The 16,986-nt window shown below is 49.0% G+C and overlaps 2 protein-coding genes across 4 annotated transcripts in view; one reads left to right on the top strand and one right to left on the bottom strand.

The window, feature by feature from the left end:
- Nucleotides 1-1,074: 1,074 nt before the first annotated feature.
- Nucleotides 1,075-4,429, top strand: LOC103464353 (E3 ubiquitin-protein ligase TRIM17-like). The gene is made up of 3 exons (XM_081606764.1): nt 1,075-1,478; nt 1,756-2,918; nt 3,921-4,429. The coding sequence occupies exon 3, from the start codon at nt 3,938-3,940 to the stop codon at nt 4,427-4,429; it is 492 nt and encodes a 163-aa protein (XP_081462890.1). The 5' UTR covers nt 1,075-1,478; nt 1,756-2,918; nt 3,921-3,937.
- Nucleotides 4,430-6,563: 2,134 nt separating this feature from the next.
- grm7 (glutamate metabotropic receptor 7) overlaps nt 6,564-16,986 on the bottom strand; it is a 94,772-nt gene continuing 84,349 nt past the window's right edge. For all 3 annotated transcript variants that reach the window (XM_008408244.3, XM_017304852.2, XM_017304850.2), the window contains 2 exons: nt 14,565-14,811; nt 6,564-10,159 (listed from right to left, as the gene is read on the bottom strand). In XM_008408244.3, coding sequence (XP_008406466.1) covers nt 10,110-10,159; nt 14,565-14,811 — 297 coding nt within the window. In that variant the 3' untranslated portion in view covers nt 6,564-10,109. The remainder of the gene's footprint in view (nt 10,160-14,564; nt 14,812-16,986) is intronic.

Genomic DNA, 16,986 nt, shown 5'->3' on the forward strand with positions numbered 1-16,986 from the left:
GCGGCTAGTCTCCCGGCCCGCCCGCAGCTAGCCTCCCGGTTAGCCTCCCGGGCCCGCGGCTAGTCTCCCGGCCCGCCCGCGGCTAGTCTCCCGGTTAGCCTCCCGGGCCCGCAGCTAGCCTCCCGGCCCGCCCGCAGCTAGCCTCCCGGGCCCGCAGCTAGCCTCCCGGGCCCGCGGCTAGTCTCCCGGCCCGCCCGCAGCTAGCCTCCCGGTTAGCCTCCCGGGCCCGCGGCTAGTCTCCCGGCCCGCCCGCGGCTAGTCTCCCGGCCCGCCCGCGGCTAGCCTCCCGGGCCGCGGCAAGCCAGCCTCCCGGGCCCGCAGCTAGCCAGCCTCCCGGGCCCGCAGCTAGCCTCCCGGGCCCGCGGCTAGTCTCCCGGCCCGCCCGCAGCTAGCCTCCCGGTTAGCCTCCCGGGCCCGCGGCTAGTCTCCCGGCCCGCCCGCGGCTAGCCTCCCGGGCCGCGGCAAGCCAGCCTCCCGGGCCCGCAGCTAGCCTCCCGGGCCCGCGGCTAGTCTCCCGGCCCGCCCGCAGCTAGCCTCCCGGTTAGCCTCCCGGGCCCGCGGCTAGTCTCCCGGCCCGCCCGCGGCTAGTCTCCCGGTTAGCCTCCCGGGCCCGCAGCTAGCCTCCCGGCCCGCCCGCAGCTAGCCTCCCGGGCCCGCAGCTAGCCTCCCGGGCCCGCGGCTGGTCTCCCGGCCCGCCCGCAGCTAGCCTCCCGGTTAGCCTCCCGGGCCCGCGGCTAGTCTCCCGGCCCGCCCGCGGCTAGTCTCCCGGCCCGCCCGCGGCTAGCCTCCCGGGCCGCGGCAAGCCAGCCTCCCGGGCCCGCAGCTAGCCTCCCGGTTAGCCTCCCGGGCCCGCGGCTAACAGAACACCTGTTGTTCTGGAAGCCTGGATTCAGATGTCCCATCTCTACCACGAAGAGGCTCCGGAGGTTCCCTTTTTCAACCCTAATCTAAATTCCTATATATAATCCTAATTTCTTCAAAAATGTAACAGCTTTATTTATTTTATTATGTTTAACTAATATCCCTGCCAGCATGCCTAGGTGGGCCCCATGTGGGGGAAAGGAGGGCTGATATATGGGTCCCATATGGGAATGTCCTCGTGTTCCACTGTGGCCCCACTTGGGTTTGCCTACGTGGGCCCTAAATGAACAAACCCATATGGGGCCCGTCTGGTCTGCCCTCCTTTTCCCCACATGGGGCCCACCTAGGCATGCTGGCAGGGATCTTATTCAGTTTTAATGTCTCTATTGTTGGAGTTCATTCATTTCTGTGTTTTTGCTCCACCAGGTCCATTAGTTCCAGAACCCGACCAGAACCCCTCAGTGTAAATTACCTTGAGAAATAATGGTTATATGTGAAAACAGGCTTTAATGCCAAAAAATGATCAAATGTTAGAAGCTATACATGTCATCCAGATGGACCAGAACCAGAGTTACCGTCCGGCGCTGGTCCACTGAGCTCCTTATGGACGGAACCAGGTGAGGCAAAGACTGTTGGGTTTAGCTTTTATTCTGCTCTGCAGCCGTTTCCTCCCTGAAGGGAAGTTAATCAGATTCAGTCTGTTTACATATAAACATGGTTATGTAAGCTACAGTGTGTGTGTGTGTGTGTGTGTGTGTGTGTGTGTGTGTGTGTGTGTGTGTGTGTGTGTGTAAAGGACACTACTGCATTTCCTAATTTCTTGTTTTAGCTTTTCTCTCCTTGCTCTGTTCCACCATCTGCTGTCTCCATATCCAAACCTCACTCTCCCTCCAGGGTCCCAGCAGATTGAGAAACGAAGGAAGAAAAGTGAAACGGATGGACCTGACGGAGCCGGTGGGTTCAGGGAATCGCGCAGAATAAATGATCAGAACCTCAGAGCGGGTTCTGACCCAGATGGGAAGTGATTCTTCTCTGGCTCGGTTTGGGATCCAGAGGGTTCTGAAGAGATTCTTTACCTCCGACAGCTGACGGTCACCTGCTGCCTGAGCCGATCAGCCTGGTCCAACAGGAGGTCAGAGGTCAGAGGTCAGCGCTGCTCTGACCTGCAGCTTCACTTCGTCATCAATCTGCTGAATCCAACAGCTTCTACAGTGTAAATACAAAATTAATTAAAAATAGTAAATATTTCATCAGTTTTCTTTCAGTAAGTTAAATTTCTCTGGATTCATTTAGATGTTTTTGATGATTGTGTTTTTGTTCTGTTAAATACTTTGACTCAATAATGCATCCAAGTACAAAAGCGTTTAGTTTTTTCTTTTCTGCAGCCGGGGTTATACGTATATATTTTGTATAAATTATGCATTTCAAATATTTGCTGTAATTCTGTGAAGTGGGAGAGAGAAACAACCATGTATGGAGAAAATAACTGCCAACATTTAGACTTTTTGTTGACACCATTTGGTTATGTTCTGTTTATTTTTGTTCATTCTCTGATCAAATTGGTTATTTGTTGTTTTGGAGATAAATGTTTGTTCTGTAATGTTATACACACTAATTGGTGAATAAATGTTAAAAATTAACGCTGCTAATTTGGTAACACGCATCAATGAACAAGTAAATCCACAATAATAACAGAAAAAAACCCTAAATAAATAATGATGGTACAAAGTAACAGATATTTCAGGATGAATTATTGAATTATTGAATCATAACAGATCCAAACGTTTCCATCTAGTTTCGTCCTTTATGCTCTTTAATTGTGAGGCTGCTGCTCTTCAACATATTTCTGGTTAAAACCGGATCAACCGGGCCGGACCTTTCCGGGTTGAAACCATTTCAGGCCTGAACCGGTTTCACAGCCTGAACCTGTTCAGCTGCTGAAGCCCCGCCCCCTTCCCGACTCACCTGAGATGAACCAGGAAGTGGTCAGAGAGAGAAATCAGAATCAGCTCCGTCTTCTGGAGGAATCCGTCTGCAGGAAGCTTCAGGGTTCAAAGGTAGGAAACATTTATGATTTATTCACACCGTTTCTGTTTAAAGGCTAAATCTGAACCTGAATGTCTGAATCTTTATTTACAGATGAAATAAAACTAACAGAAAAATATCTGAAACAGAAACTGAAATGGTAAAAATATCACAACAACTTCACACCAGGTTTTTATTTAACATCTTTATGGGGACATTTCTGAATACTTCCGGTTGTCTGGACCTGAAATGAAGAAAATCCAGAGTTAAAAACAAAGCTGCCAATCCAAAACTTCCACTTTTCACATTCTGTCCCGAGTTTTCTTTGATAAAAAGAAAAGTTCGGGTTCGACCGTATTTTCTGGCGACCAACAGGAAGACTCGGATGTGACGTCACGTCCGGTCCGAGCTGCATCCGGAACAGGAAGCTCATGTTTACAAGATACAAAAAATGTCGTTTGGCCTCCTGACGTTATTCAGTCTCTACTCCAAAGTTTTCTTTTCTTTTCAAGAGTTTAAAGAAATAAATAAAATACAGGAAACTACGAATGATCTGAGTAACTTAGACAATGAAAAATTAACAGCAATAATTTGTTTAGCTCGTCTTAAAAATGGGTGTTCATGTCTCAAAGTCGTATTTCTACATTTAGAAAAGTCAAACTTCCAGGCTAAATGTTTAGTTTCTAATCCTCCTTCATTTTTGTCCCTTTTGTTTTTCACACGACGTGATGAAACGTCTTCTGGACTCTCAGCTCAGCCCGTTTATTTCTCACATCGTTGTCTGATTTTTAACTTAAATAAATAGACTTTAAAGATCAGAAACATTAGTTTGTTAGATTTCTGCAACACATGATGTTAATCAGAGTCACTGTTCACATTATTATGGCTTTAATGATGAAGAAAAAGGTCATTTCATTTGAAAATTAGCCACAGCTAATCTCTTCTGGAGGCGGGTCTGCAGTGGACGGATGAATAAAACTAATAAAACATTTAAGAAGTCGGAGTGGAGACTGACTGACTTTCTGTGTTTCCAGATTCACTCAGAGACAAAATGGCTTCCAGATCAGAGGATCTCTGCTCTCTGCACTCTGAGAAACTCAAACTCTTCTGTCTGGACCATCAGCAGCCAGTTTGTCTCGTCTGCAGAGATTCAGAAAAACACTCCAAGCACAGATTCAGACCCACTGATGAAGCTGCTCAGCAACAGAAGAAGAAACTTCAGGAAACTCTGGAGCCTTTAAAGAAGAAGCTGGAGCTGAAGAAGGAAGTTAAAGAGGAGTTTGATCAGACAGCAGAACACATGAAGGTCCAGGCCCGACACACAGAGAGGCAGATTGTTGAGCAGTTTAAGAAGCTTCATCAGTTTCTGGCAGAGGAAGAGGAGGCCAGGCTGGCTGCACTGAGGGAGGAAGAGGAGCAGAAGAGAGGGATGATGAAGGAGAAGATGGAGGCTCTGAGCAGAGAGATAGCAGCTCTTTCAGACACAGTCAGAGCCACAGAGGAGGAGCTGAGAGCTGCAGACGTCTCATTCCTGCACAACTAAGGCTGCAGTGGAAAGAGTCCAGCGCTGCCCCCTGCTGGAGGATCCACAGCTGCCCTCAGGAGCTCTGATAGACCAGGCCAAACATCTGGGCAACCTGGCCTTCAACATCTGGAGCAACATGAAGGACATGGTGACCTACACTCCTCTGGTTCTGGACCCAAACACGGCTCATCCAGAACTCATCCTGTCTGAGGATCTGACCGGTTTGATGTTTGCAGAGCAGCAGCAGCTTCCTGATAACCCGGAGCGGTTGGATAAATGCCGTTTGGTTCTGAGTTCAGAAGGTTTCAGCTCCGGGATCCACAGCTGGGGCGTCGATGTCGGAGTCGGTGGGACCTGGAGACTCGGTGTGTTGTCAGAGTCTGGAGGGAGGAAGGACTACATCACCTCTGCTTTATGGGAGATCTGGTTTAGTGAAGGGAAGCATTACAGCTGGTCTCCAGGAGTTCCTCTTGCTGTTCTCCCAGAGCAGAAGAAGATCCAGAGGATCCGAGTGGATCTGGACTGGGACGGAGGGAATCTGTCCTTCTCTGATCTGGATACTAACACACACATACACACCTTCACACACACCTTCAGCGACAGGATGTTCCCTCACTTTGGCACCGAGAATAAAATGCAGATTCTACCTGTGAAGTTCTCAGTAACAGGAGCAAAGTGTACACCACCTAGTTCTGACTAGAACCAGGAGGGTGGAGACACCAGCTGGTTCTACACCACCTGGTTCTACACCAGCTGGTTCTACACCACCTGGTTCTGACTAGAACCAGGAGGGTGGAGACACCAGGTGGTGTAGAACCACCTGGTTCTGACTAGAACCAGCTGGATCTACACCACCTGGATCTACACCAGCTGGTTCTACACCAGCTGGATCTACACCACCTGGATCTACACCAGCTGGTTCTGACTAGAACCAGGTGGGTGGAGCACAGCTTGGTTACCTTTGATTCAGGATAACTGGAGCATTTATTAATATTATTAACGATGATTATTGATTATGGGTGTTTTGTCCAAATGTAAATGTTTGATTGATGCTAATTCTCATCAATATTACGGAATGATTGGCTTAAAACGAGCTTCTAGTTTTGTTATATTGTATGTATTAAAATATCTGCATTAGAAACTGGACCAAAATATCTGGTAAAGTTTTGTTTTTTAGTGCAATAAAACTGATTATGTCCGATGTTTTTATCATATGAAGCCCTTTGAATCGCCTCGTTTCTGAAACTTGCCAAGTTGCACACACACACAGACACACACACACGTGTTTGGATCGGTCCGGTTCCGACTCCGCAGGGTCAGCGTGTTCCGGCCTCCCATTCTTCCCGTTTGTCCCCGGCGGGGTGATAACTGGCCGAATTAAATTGGTTTCCTTTGACACCTGCCGTCTCCCATCATGGCTTCCCGCGGCCCGTCCCGCCTGATGGCGTCGATACCCGTCCGGGTCTTTTCTCCTCTCCTAATTGCCTCGCCACCGTGTCGGCCTTATCTCAAATGAAAGGTTCAAACACAAACAATATTTGTCATCACATTTTTCTGTGAGAAACCAGATAAGAGGCAGCAGATCAGCACTTTAACTGCAGGATCCCAGTCCGGTTGTTCTGGGTCCACTGGAACCAGCCGAGGAGACTTTTCACTAAATCTCAACTTGTTCACATGAACAGGAAGTAGATTTTTCTCTCTCCGTTGGATGGATATGAAAATCCTGTTTTTTTGTCTGACTTAATTTCCGTTTTCCTGTGAAGGAAACGGATCAGAGGTTCTGGAGGATCAGGCAGATCCAAGTCCACTTAATATATTTCTGCTGGATTCCTGGATGTTTATACTAATAATCTATATTATTAATCCTTAATCAATCCTTTCATCCTGTGTGAAATTTTATGAAATTGTTTGCATTTCCTGCATTACTTATTTAAGTGTTTTCAGATTTTTTGTGAGGTTCTGGAGGCGAGTCCAGTTCTGTGGTTCCGGTATCGGACCAGGTTCGTCCAGCTGAGCGTTTGTTCGTCGTGTTGGAGGAAAAACGCGGCTCTTTGGGCCGGAATGGAGTCGTTTGCGCTTCACAGCCGCTCATAAATGAAACCTCTTGTAGAAATCAGTCTGGTCCAAAACACCGGGCCGGTCGGAAAACATGTAGAAAAATAACAAATGTTTTATTTCATGATACATTCTTAGACAACAACACAGAATAGTTGCATGAGTGGCCAAATGTAAATCTCTCCCACAACATTGGCACAGAAGCAGCAAGAGAAACAGGAAAATACCAAGTACAAACAGTAGAAAACATACATGCTTTCGTTTTAAATATATATACTCAACGTTTCCCAGAGCTTCTCTGGGCAGATCCAAGTTCTGCAGAAAGTATCGGAGGAACCAACAGTGAAGAACAGGAACCAAAGAAAAGAACGTTACATTTCAGAGCAGACGTGTGGAATCAGCTTCGACAATTTCATTATTTTCAACTTTTTTTCTGATTCAGTTTCAACATCAAACATATCAGGCATGCATCGACAATCTCCACAGCAGCAGTCCATGAAATCACCGGGCTCTTCAGGGACGGTGGGACAGACGGACACTCCCTCTGCAGACAGGAAACCTTCCTAAAACCCTCAGATAAAACCTTAAATCAGTCTGGCTTAGTGCCAACAACCAGCTCAGATTTATAACCCAGCAGGATCTGAACACAACAAAAGTACAAATCGAACATTTCTGATTTTCAAACCGTTCACCAATCAATCACCTGGATCCCAGAAAGCAGCAACACTTTGGAGACGAACAGGGATTGGCTGAGGGAGCAGGCGGTCGTCTTCTGGCTAGCTGCTGGTTTCCAAAGCAACCCGGGTTTCCTGATCTGGACGGGTTCTGGTGAAACCTGCCAGAACCTGCGTGCAGAAGAGCCAAGCTTTCAGACCGGACAGGAAAGTGAAAACCTCTAAACACGCCATGGATCGGCTAAAGATGGCGGCTGCTAAGGTTAGGCTGAGATGTGACGAAACCTAAAGATGATGTCATACTTCCTGTTTTTAATGAAGTGATCTGATTGGTCAACCTGCTGTTCAACCAATCCCCAGCATTCAGGCTAGAGAGCATCACGCTAACGCCACCGGGCCGCTCAGAACCGTTTCCATGTTGGAGTCCAGTCAGAAGCGAAGCAGCTTGGCTGTGAACCCGGCGTTGGACCAGCAGTTATCCTGATGACCTCTGCTGCACATGGACCTTACCAAGCTCCGCCCAGAACGTCTCACGTGACTTCATGTCTCACAAACAAAGCCTCGCGGTGCCTAGTTAACATGGCATTTTTCATTTTAACTGACTCTGCAGAGTATTTCTGAGTCGATTAGTTTAGCATTTCTACCGGATTTTCACAAAATATCAGCCACGACAAGGGAACCAACAAGTTCATGTCATCTTTTCTGGACGACATCAAGGTGTTTTAGCCACATGATGCCTCCAACATTGTGCGAGTTGCAGCTAAATGCTACCAGTCGATGAGGAAAACAGCAGATCCTCAGACCCTCAGCATAAATATAGCTGTGGACAAGATCACTGATGGCTGTTGTTCTTGCAAGGCTGGGTGAGTCGGGCATTCATGGCTTAGAGGGTTCGAATGTGCCTAGGACTGATACACGGTACTCGGAGGCTAACACAATTAGCGTGGCTAACACGATTACAGTTTAGTAAAAAGCCTTTTCAGGTGAAATAAAATCTTTAATGTATGTCAGATACGGTACACGTTGCATATTGATCTGTTCAGCTAACATAAGACTGTAACTGACAGGCTTCAGGATGTAGAAGTTGTATCGGTACTGCCATTATGCTGTACTTGGCTAAAAGGTTTTCATAATGGATGTGTTTATTATTGACTTTATTTTTTTCATTCACTAAACACAAAGAAAGCAAAGCAATAATACTTACGCCAGCAGACACTTTGTTCTTATTGATCCTACGACGGTTGAGCTGCTAATGTGGTCGTGCTCAAGCTTTGATCCAAGCAAGGCTTTCGTTTCAGATTTTAGAAATCTATGAATTTTAGTTCCACAAACATGATCAGGATACCTGACATCACCTGTACAGGTTCCCCACTGACGGTGGAGAACCATTCGAGTCCTGACGCAAAAACCTTCTGCCGGTCTGCTAGTCCACAATGTACATTAGCATGTTTACTACTGTAGCTTGTGTTTGTGAGACGGTCACGCACGTGGTAGCTGCGCTGTGATGTAAAATGGGCATTAGCCAATGAAACGCGGCCGCTGTGGTAAGGTCCATTCACTCAGCTTCTCCACTTCTCCACACTGGCAGTGGTGGGCACCGCTAGCTAAACAGATAGCTGCGCTAACCTTAAAGCGCTAATCATTATCATTACTTCTGCTAATGATAAGCTGCTATGCAAACAAAGTATTTAGCAGAAGCTAATGCTAAAGTGCTAACTTTAATAAAAAGCACAATTTACATGTTCTATAATGCCCTTAAATATTGTCAGAGATGGTGCCGGGGGTTCATACAGAGGGCGACTTTTAATGTTAATCTGGGTAAAATTATTACTGACGTTAATATTATTACAATGGAAAGTACAACACAAAGTACTCATGTTTGATAATAAGTAGAACCATATTTATCCAGAGACTTTCAGTGAAAATTAATCTTATCTATCTTGGCAAAACATAGCCAGCGTTTTGAAAGAAAGTGATCCAAATCCTGCTTCCTGAGCTAACAATAAACAATGTGCTTCTCTCTCCATAAAGCAAACGTCCAAAATCCTTTTGTCCAAAACTCCGCCAACAATAAACTTTATTTTTTAACAATGTTCTTAGCTTTTGACGCACATGACAACACGTTTGGACACACCTGCACCAAACAAAAAACTAGCTAGGCTGATAGCGCATTAGCATGTTAGCATAAGTGTGCCCACCACTGTAAACTGGAGACGCTTCGGGTCTCCGGAGGTCAGGCGGGTCGGACTGGACATGCAGAACAGGCACATTAACAGAACCATCGCCTCAGATCCGCCACAGAAACACAAGGAGCCACAGACGGAGACGGAGGAACCGCAAACACGAGCTGGGAACCGGACAGGATGGGAACGGACGCACGCAAACGACAGCACTGGCACATCACAGCTGCTACTTCCTCTCACTGCTCCGCCCACAATCCTGCAAAGCCTTCTGGGATGTGGAGTTCCCAAAGTTAGAGCACAAAAATGGACCTGCAAACCAAATAAAACATGCACCATCGATAATTACATGAAGCTGTGAAGGTGGTGGTGTGTTCACCGCGCGCCTCAGTCCAGAACCAGCGGACCGGTTCCACTGGTTCTGAACGGGTTTCATCCTCCGGCCTCCAGGTGGCAGCATGAGCTCAGCGCTGCAGGTGTGAACCCAAACATGGCTTCAATAAACACAAAGAAAACAACGAGATGTTCATCCAGGAAGCAGAACGGATCCGCCAGCGGGGCCAGAGTCATCCCGGCACCAGAACGAGCAGAACCGGAGGACGGGTCCGATGGAACAGAGCGACAGATGGATCAGCCTCCAGAACGCTCCGGTTCGGCGCCGACCCTCCGTCAGGTCAGACGCCTACGTCCCACGAGTCCACGCTCAGAGGAAAGCGGATCCGGTGGATCAGAACAGAACCGGCGGCCCGAGGATCAGACCAGCAGACCGCTCGCAGATGGAGGATGGAGTTAGATCACAACGTCGTTGTAGCTCACGTACTTGGTCTTCGCCGCCGGACCTGCGGACGAAAAGAGACGCCATGACTACCAGGAGCCTGACGGGGCGCCTGGAGGTCAGAGGTCAGAGGTCAGGTACTTATCCCAGTCATTCAGTGAGATCCTCAGCGTCTGGCTTAGGTTGATAAATCATCTCAAACCTCCTTCCACCGTTAATGTTCAGAAGTTCTGACCCAAAACCAAACCGTTCCAGATTCAGTGGGTTCTGAGTCTGAACCCACTGATTCAGAACCCACTGAATCAGAACCCACTGAATCTGGAACGGTTCAACTCGGCAGGAAAGGAATCATGAAAACGAACCGATTCTCACTTCCTGAAGACCGACTTCGAGTTTTGATCGTCCATGAAGAGAAACAATACGATTCTTTTGAACAGTTCTTTACCCCGAACAATGGGACTCTACAATGACTGATGGGACCCTGAACTATGGGACCCTGAATGATGCGACTCTGAACGATGGGACTCTTTACAATGACTGATGGGACCCTGAACGATTGGACCCTGAATGATGGGACCCTGAACGATGGGACCCTGAACGATGGGACTCTTTAGAATTACTGATGGGACTCTGAATGATGGGACCCCGAACGATGCGACCCTGAACGATGGGACTCTGAATGATGGGACCCCGAACGATGCGACTCTGAACGATGGGACTCTTTACAATGACTGATGGGACTCTGAACGATGGGACCCTGAACAATGGGACTGTGAACGATGGGACCCTGAACGATGGGACTCTTTAGAATTACTGATGGGACTCTGAATGATGGGACCCCGAACGATGCGACCCTGAACGATGGGACTCTGAATGATGGGACCCCGAACGATGCGACCCTGAACGATGGGACTCTGAATGATGGGACCCTGAATGATGGGACCCCGAACGATGCGACCCTGAACGATGGGACTCTGAATGATGGGACCCCGAACGATGCGACCCTGAACGATGGGACTCTGAATGATGGGACTCTTTACAATGACTGATGGGACTGTGAACGATGGGACCCTGAACGATGGGACCCTTTAGCCCAGAGCTTCTCCCGCTGAACTCGCTGAATCAGATTCATGCCAACATTCCGACTGAATGTTGAAATTGAAGTTTTAGCTCCAGGGTGTGAAAACTTGTGCTGCAGATTTTTGTTTTTATAAAATATGAGATTATGTGAAATAATCCATAATCTCATTGTAGACGTAGATATTCTGCTGTAGATCAGATTCATGAACCTCCTGCTGGTTGAGGTTTGGTTTCTGTGCTCAGTGTGAGCTAAACGGGGTGAAAAAGATGTTTGCGTCTTTAATTGGGTCTGAACAGAACCAAACCAGAACCAGGACCGACCCGTTGGGCCATGCTGAGACCAGAGCAGCCTGGTTTGTTCTCCTTCTGGCTTCAGCCTTCCTCCAGTGACAAAGCGCTCAGAGCTGAACGGAGAATTAAAGCCCTGACTTCCTGTTTCCCTCAGGACTCAACATGACGTGACGCACAGTCCAGTTTCTTCTTCCACCATGAGGAGGACGGCGACGGTAGGGGGCGCCGTTGGAACGTTACCCAAATCAATCATTTGGGTTATGTAGTCCGTCACAGGAGAAGCAGGAATGGAGGGTCATTATTCAAAATGATATTTTCATCATTATGTCAGAGTGTGAAAATAAATATTTAGTCAGTAAGCTAGTTAGCAGGCTAAATAGTTAGCTAGCTCCGAACTATTTAGTTTATACTAAAGTAAAAACTTGTTATTCTAAGTTTAGAGTGATATTTAGCTCCAAAATAAATTATTTTAAAGTATTTAACGCCATGGTCAGGAAGTGGGTCTTTGATAACAGGAAGTGGGTCTTTGATAACAGGAAGTGGGTCTTTGATAACAGGAAGTGGGTTTTTGATAGCAGGAAGTGGGTCTTTGATAACAGGAAGTGGGTTTTTGATAGCAGGAAGTGGGTCTTTGATAACAGGAAGTGGGTTTTTGATAGCAGGAAGTGGGTCTTTGATAACAGGAAGTGGGTCTTTGATAACAGGAAGTGGGTCTTTGATAACAGGAAGTGGGTCTTTGATAACAGGAAGTGGGTTTTTGATAACAGGAAGTGGGTCTTTGATAACAGGAAGTGGGTCTTTGATAACAGGAAGTGGGTTTTTGATAGCAGGAAGTGGGTCTTTGATAACAGGAAGTGGGTCTTTGATAACAGGAAGTGGGTTTTTGATAGCAGGAAGTGGGTCTTTGATAACAGGAAGTGGGTTTTTGATAGCAGGAAGTGGGTCTTTGATAACAGGAAGTGGGTTTTTGATAGCAGGAAGTGGGTCATTGTTTCGTGGAGCAGCAGCTGTTGGAGGAATGCTGAAGGCCTGAGGAAGGAGAATCAGAGACCAGGCGTCTGCTGCTGGGGAATCGGTGAACCATCTGAAAGGTCACGGGGTGTCATGGGGTCAGGATGGGAGGGGCTGCAGGTGAGGAGGAGGCCGGCTGAACGGCTGCTAAACATCTGAGGGACGTTCGCTGAAAGCAGAGATGCTGGTAGCTTCAATTCTTCTGCCTGACAGAAAAACTGCATTAAAAACTCGGCAAAATTTAACATCTGTGATCAACTTACATTATTTATTCATTTAAAAGATTTTAAGTCTTTCATTTTTGATCCTCAATTTCAAGGCGCTTTAAGGTCACCATGAATTTATTAATTATGTTTTCACTGCTTTTAAGCCGAAGCTTGGACCGGAACAAAAAGTCCAGCAGAGCCGGGTTTCTGGACCTCCTGCTCTTTGACTTCCTGATCGGTTCCGGTCCAGTGAGGCGGTTCTGCTGCTGATGTACTGGCGCCGGCCCAGGAGGCGATGAGGGAGCTTCAGCTAAAAGTCAGAGGAGCGGCTGCTAAAGTCTCTGCAGCAGCTCCTCCATCTCATGGAAAACTCACGAAGGATGTTTAACATTCGCTGAACACTGTCCTCCTCCTCCTCCTCCTCCTCCTCCTCCAGGAGGAAGTGGACCAGGACAGGTCAGAAAGGCTCAGGCATTTTTGCTCTTACCTCTGATAATAAAGAGTTCAGCCTGTCAGGAGGAGGAAAACACGATTCGGTGAGTCGTTCCCACGGCTCATTTTAATCTGGACTTCCTGCCTCTCAGTTCCTATGAACCGGTTCTGTTCGGTGAACTGATCTCTGATCTCATTCTCATTTCATGTTGATAAGCTGTGACTGCTGCAACTAACTAATTAAATGATCAATCAAATAAAACCGTTTTAACCGTTTAAATGAGGTTATTAGAAACAACAAAAAATACAAATAATTCAGTTCATTTCTTAATTACAGAAATTAATTTTAACTTTAAAAATGTCAGATAAAGCAAACAGTTCCTGCTTCCTCTATATCCAAACCAGGACCAGAACCAGGACCAGAACCAGAACCAGGACCCCTCCAGATTAAGAAGTGACTGTAAACTATTAATTGATGAAGAACTAAGAAGCTCTCTCCTTAGCCCCGCCTCTATCCGAAGCCCCGCCTCTCTCCTTAACCCCGCCTCTCTCCTTAACCCCGTTTAACCCCGCCTCTCTCCTTAACCCCGCCTCTCTCCGAAGCCCCGCCTCTCTCCTTAACCCCGCCTCTCTCCTTAGCCCCGCCTCTCTCCTTAGCCCCGCCTCTTTCCTTAGCCCCGCCTCTCTCCGAAGCCCCGCCTCTCTCCTTAGCCCCGCCTCTCTCCTTAACCCCGTTTAACCCCGCCTCTCTCCTTAACCCCGCCTCTCTCCGAAGCCCCGCCTCTCTCCTTAACCCCGCCTCTCTCCTTAGCCCCGCCTCTCTCCTTAGCCCCGCCTCTCTCCGAAGCCCCGCCTCTCTCCTTAGCCCCGCCTCTCTCCGAAGCCCCGCCTCTCTCCTTAGCCCCGTCTCTCTCCTTAACCCCGTTTAACCCCGCCTCTCTCCTTAACCCCGCCTCTCTCCTTAACCCCGCCTCTCTCCTTAGCCCCGCCTCTCTCCTTAGCCCCGCCTCTCTCCGAAGCCCCGCCTCTCTCCTTAGCCCCGTCTCTCTCCTTAGCCCCACCGCTCTCTGAAGCTCCGTACTGGAGTATTGGAGGCGGGGCTAGGTCCACCCAGGCGATTTAACAGCTGAATGGTTGCCATGGAGATTAAAGGCTTTCCCAAACAAAGAACCAAAGCAACACTGCAGGTTTAATATTGATGAGTGAAAAATGCTAAGACACGATGGGAAGATGAAAAAAGTTGACTTTTCAGAAAACCTTTAAGAGCTGAATCTTGTTCTTACTGGTGTTTTCTTTAATATTTAACTTTGTTCTGCTTTAGCTCCTGATTCAGGCAGATGCAGCTCAGGAAAAGCTGCTGGTCAGCAGGAAACTCCTGAAACAGCAGCGTTCTGACCATGCGGGTGATAAACATGAGGGTCGCGGGCCGGCCGGAGCCGCCAGACTCACTGTTGGGCTCCAGGTTCTCGCACAGCTCCGTCTTGGCCTCGCCGTTGGGCCGGTCGGCGGCCTTGTGGGACAGCCGGGACGACATGGTGGCGGCGGTGACCACGGCCTTGAAGGAGCGCTTCCTCTTCTGGACGTTGAGCTCCGGGTGGAAGATGATGACGTAGACCTTGGGCACATAGAGCAGGCCCAGGGCGACGGAGGCGCTCAGGTTCATGGACACGGTGAGGGTGGAGGTCTGGATGTAGAGCTGGGGGCAGAAAACACCAGATTAAGCAGGAACCGCAACGGCCCAGTCCCTGCTGGACAGAGCCGGACAGAACCGGCTGGACGGGTTTTACAGTGAAGGATTGTTTTTATCGCCCTGTGTGTTCCTGACCAGCAGCACCTGGTTCTGAAGGTCCATTAAGAGTTTATATCCTGTGGATGTAAACTCATTAACGCTGAGGGTTAAAGCTGCTGTTTCTGCATCCGAGGTCCAATCAGACAACAGCATCTGGTGAACAGCCAATCAGACTGCAGCTCAAGCCCAGGGTTCATTTGCAGACCAATGAAAACTTTTCAACCTTCTCCAATCAGAAGCATCTGGAGGAAAAACAGACCTTTGCCTTCAGGTCAGAGAGAAAGAAACCCAAAGATGGAGTCAGACAACAATCAGAACCAGAACCGGATCAGAACTGGAACACAAGATGACATGCTGGAGCAGAAACAGTAGCGGTTGTTATTGGCATTCAGGTCACTACTTCCACTAATGTGGGGCACTCACTGTGTGTGTGTGTGTGAGGGAGGGAGGGAGGGAGGGAGTGTGTGTGACAGCAGCAGAAACATTGTTTCAGAAGGGAAAACACTAATTGATCCTGATCTCACAGACGAGAACCGATAAGGAGAGAAGCAGCAGAATCAGAGACACAGAGATTGTCCTGCTTATCAAACTGCAGGTCACTACCAGGCTGCTAAGAGGCTGCTAACAGGCTGCTAAGAGGCGGCTAACAGGCTGCTAAGAGGCAGCTAACAGGCTGCTAACAGGCTTCTAAGAGGCGGCTAACAGGCTGCTAAGAGGCGGCTAACAGGCTGCTAAGAGGCGGCTACCAGGCTGCTAAGAGGCGGCTAACAGGCTGCTAAGAGGCGGCTACCAGGCTGCTAAGAGGCGGCTAACAGGCTGCTAAGAGGCGGCTAACAGGCTGCTAAGAGGCGGCTACCAAGCTGCTAAGAGGCGGCTAACAGGCTGCTAAGAGGCGGCTAACAGGCTGCTAAGAGGCGGCTAAAAGGCAGCTAACAGGCTGCTAAGAGGCGACTACCAGGCTGCTAAGAGGCGGCTACCAGGCTGCTAAGAGGCGGCTAAAAGGCTGCTAAAAGGCGGCTAACGGGCTGCAAAGAGGCGACTACCGGGCTGCTAAGAGGCGGCTAACAGGCTGCTAAAAGGCGGCTAACAGGCTGCTAAGAGGCGACTACCAGGCTGCTAAGAGGCGGCTACCAGGCTGCTAAGAGGCGGCTAAAAGGCGGCTAAAAGGCTGCTAAAAGGCGGCTAACGGGCTGCTAAGAGGCGACTACCGGGCTGCTAAGAGGCGGCTAACAGGCTGCTAAAAGGCGGCTAACAGGCTGCTAAGAGGCGACTACCGGGCTGCTAAGAGGTGGCTAACGGGCTGCTAAGAGGCGACTACTGGGCTGCTAAAAGGCGGCTAACAGGCTGCTAAGAGGCGGCTAACAGGCTGCTAAGAGGCGGCTACCAGGCTGCTAAGAGGCGGCTACCAGGCTTCTAAGAGGCGGCTAACAGGCTGCTAAGAGGCGGCTACCAGGCTGCTAAGAGGCGGCTAACAGGCTGCTAAGAGGCGGCTAACAGGCTGCTAAGAGGCGACTACCGGGCTGCTAAGAGGCGGCTAACAGGCTGCTAAAAGGCGGCTAACAGGCTGCTAAAAGGCGGCTAACAGGCTGCTAAGAGGCAACTACCGGGCTGCTAAGAGGCGGCTAACGGGCTGCTAAGAGGCGGCTAACGGGCTGCTAAGAAGCGGCTAACGGGCTGCTAAGAGGCCGCTAACGGACTGCTAAGAGGCCGCTAACGGACTGCTAAGAGGCGGCTAACGGGCTGCTAAGAGGCGGCTAACAGGCTGCTAAGAGGCGGCTAACAGGCTGCTAAAAGGCGGCTAACAAGCTGCTAACAGGCGGGTAAGAGACGGAGCTCCGAGCTCCACCACTGGCAGGTTATGTGGATCGTTTATCTCTTTAAGCTGAGCTCTAATCAGGGCCACACTGTCTGTTTTACAGGAACTCACATTATCATCTGATCAGAGAGGAAAATTTCAGAAACACGAGACCGAACTGATGATCTGCAGTCTGATCGTCGCCCAGAGACCAAACCAAGAAAAGCTGCTTCACTGGATCTGATGGACCAACATGGTGGACCAACAGGCCTGAACTGGAAGTGGTG

The sequence above is a fragment of the Poecilia reticulata genome, chromosome 5, assembly GCF_904066995.2.
Source record: "Poecilia reticulata chromosome 5, P_reticulata-male-v2, whole genome shotgun sequence".
Taxonomy (NCBI): Eukaryota; Metazoa; Chordata; class Actinopteri; order Cyprinodontiformes; family Poeciliidae; genus Poecilia; species Poecilia reticulata.

Excerpts from the sequence above, each read along its gene's own strand:
- LOC103464353 (XM_081606764.1), top strand. The coding sequence starts at position 3,938 with ATGGCTTCCAGATCAGAGGATCTCTGCTCTCTGCACTCTGAGAAACTC.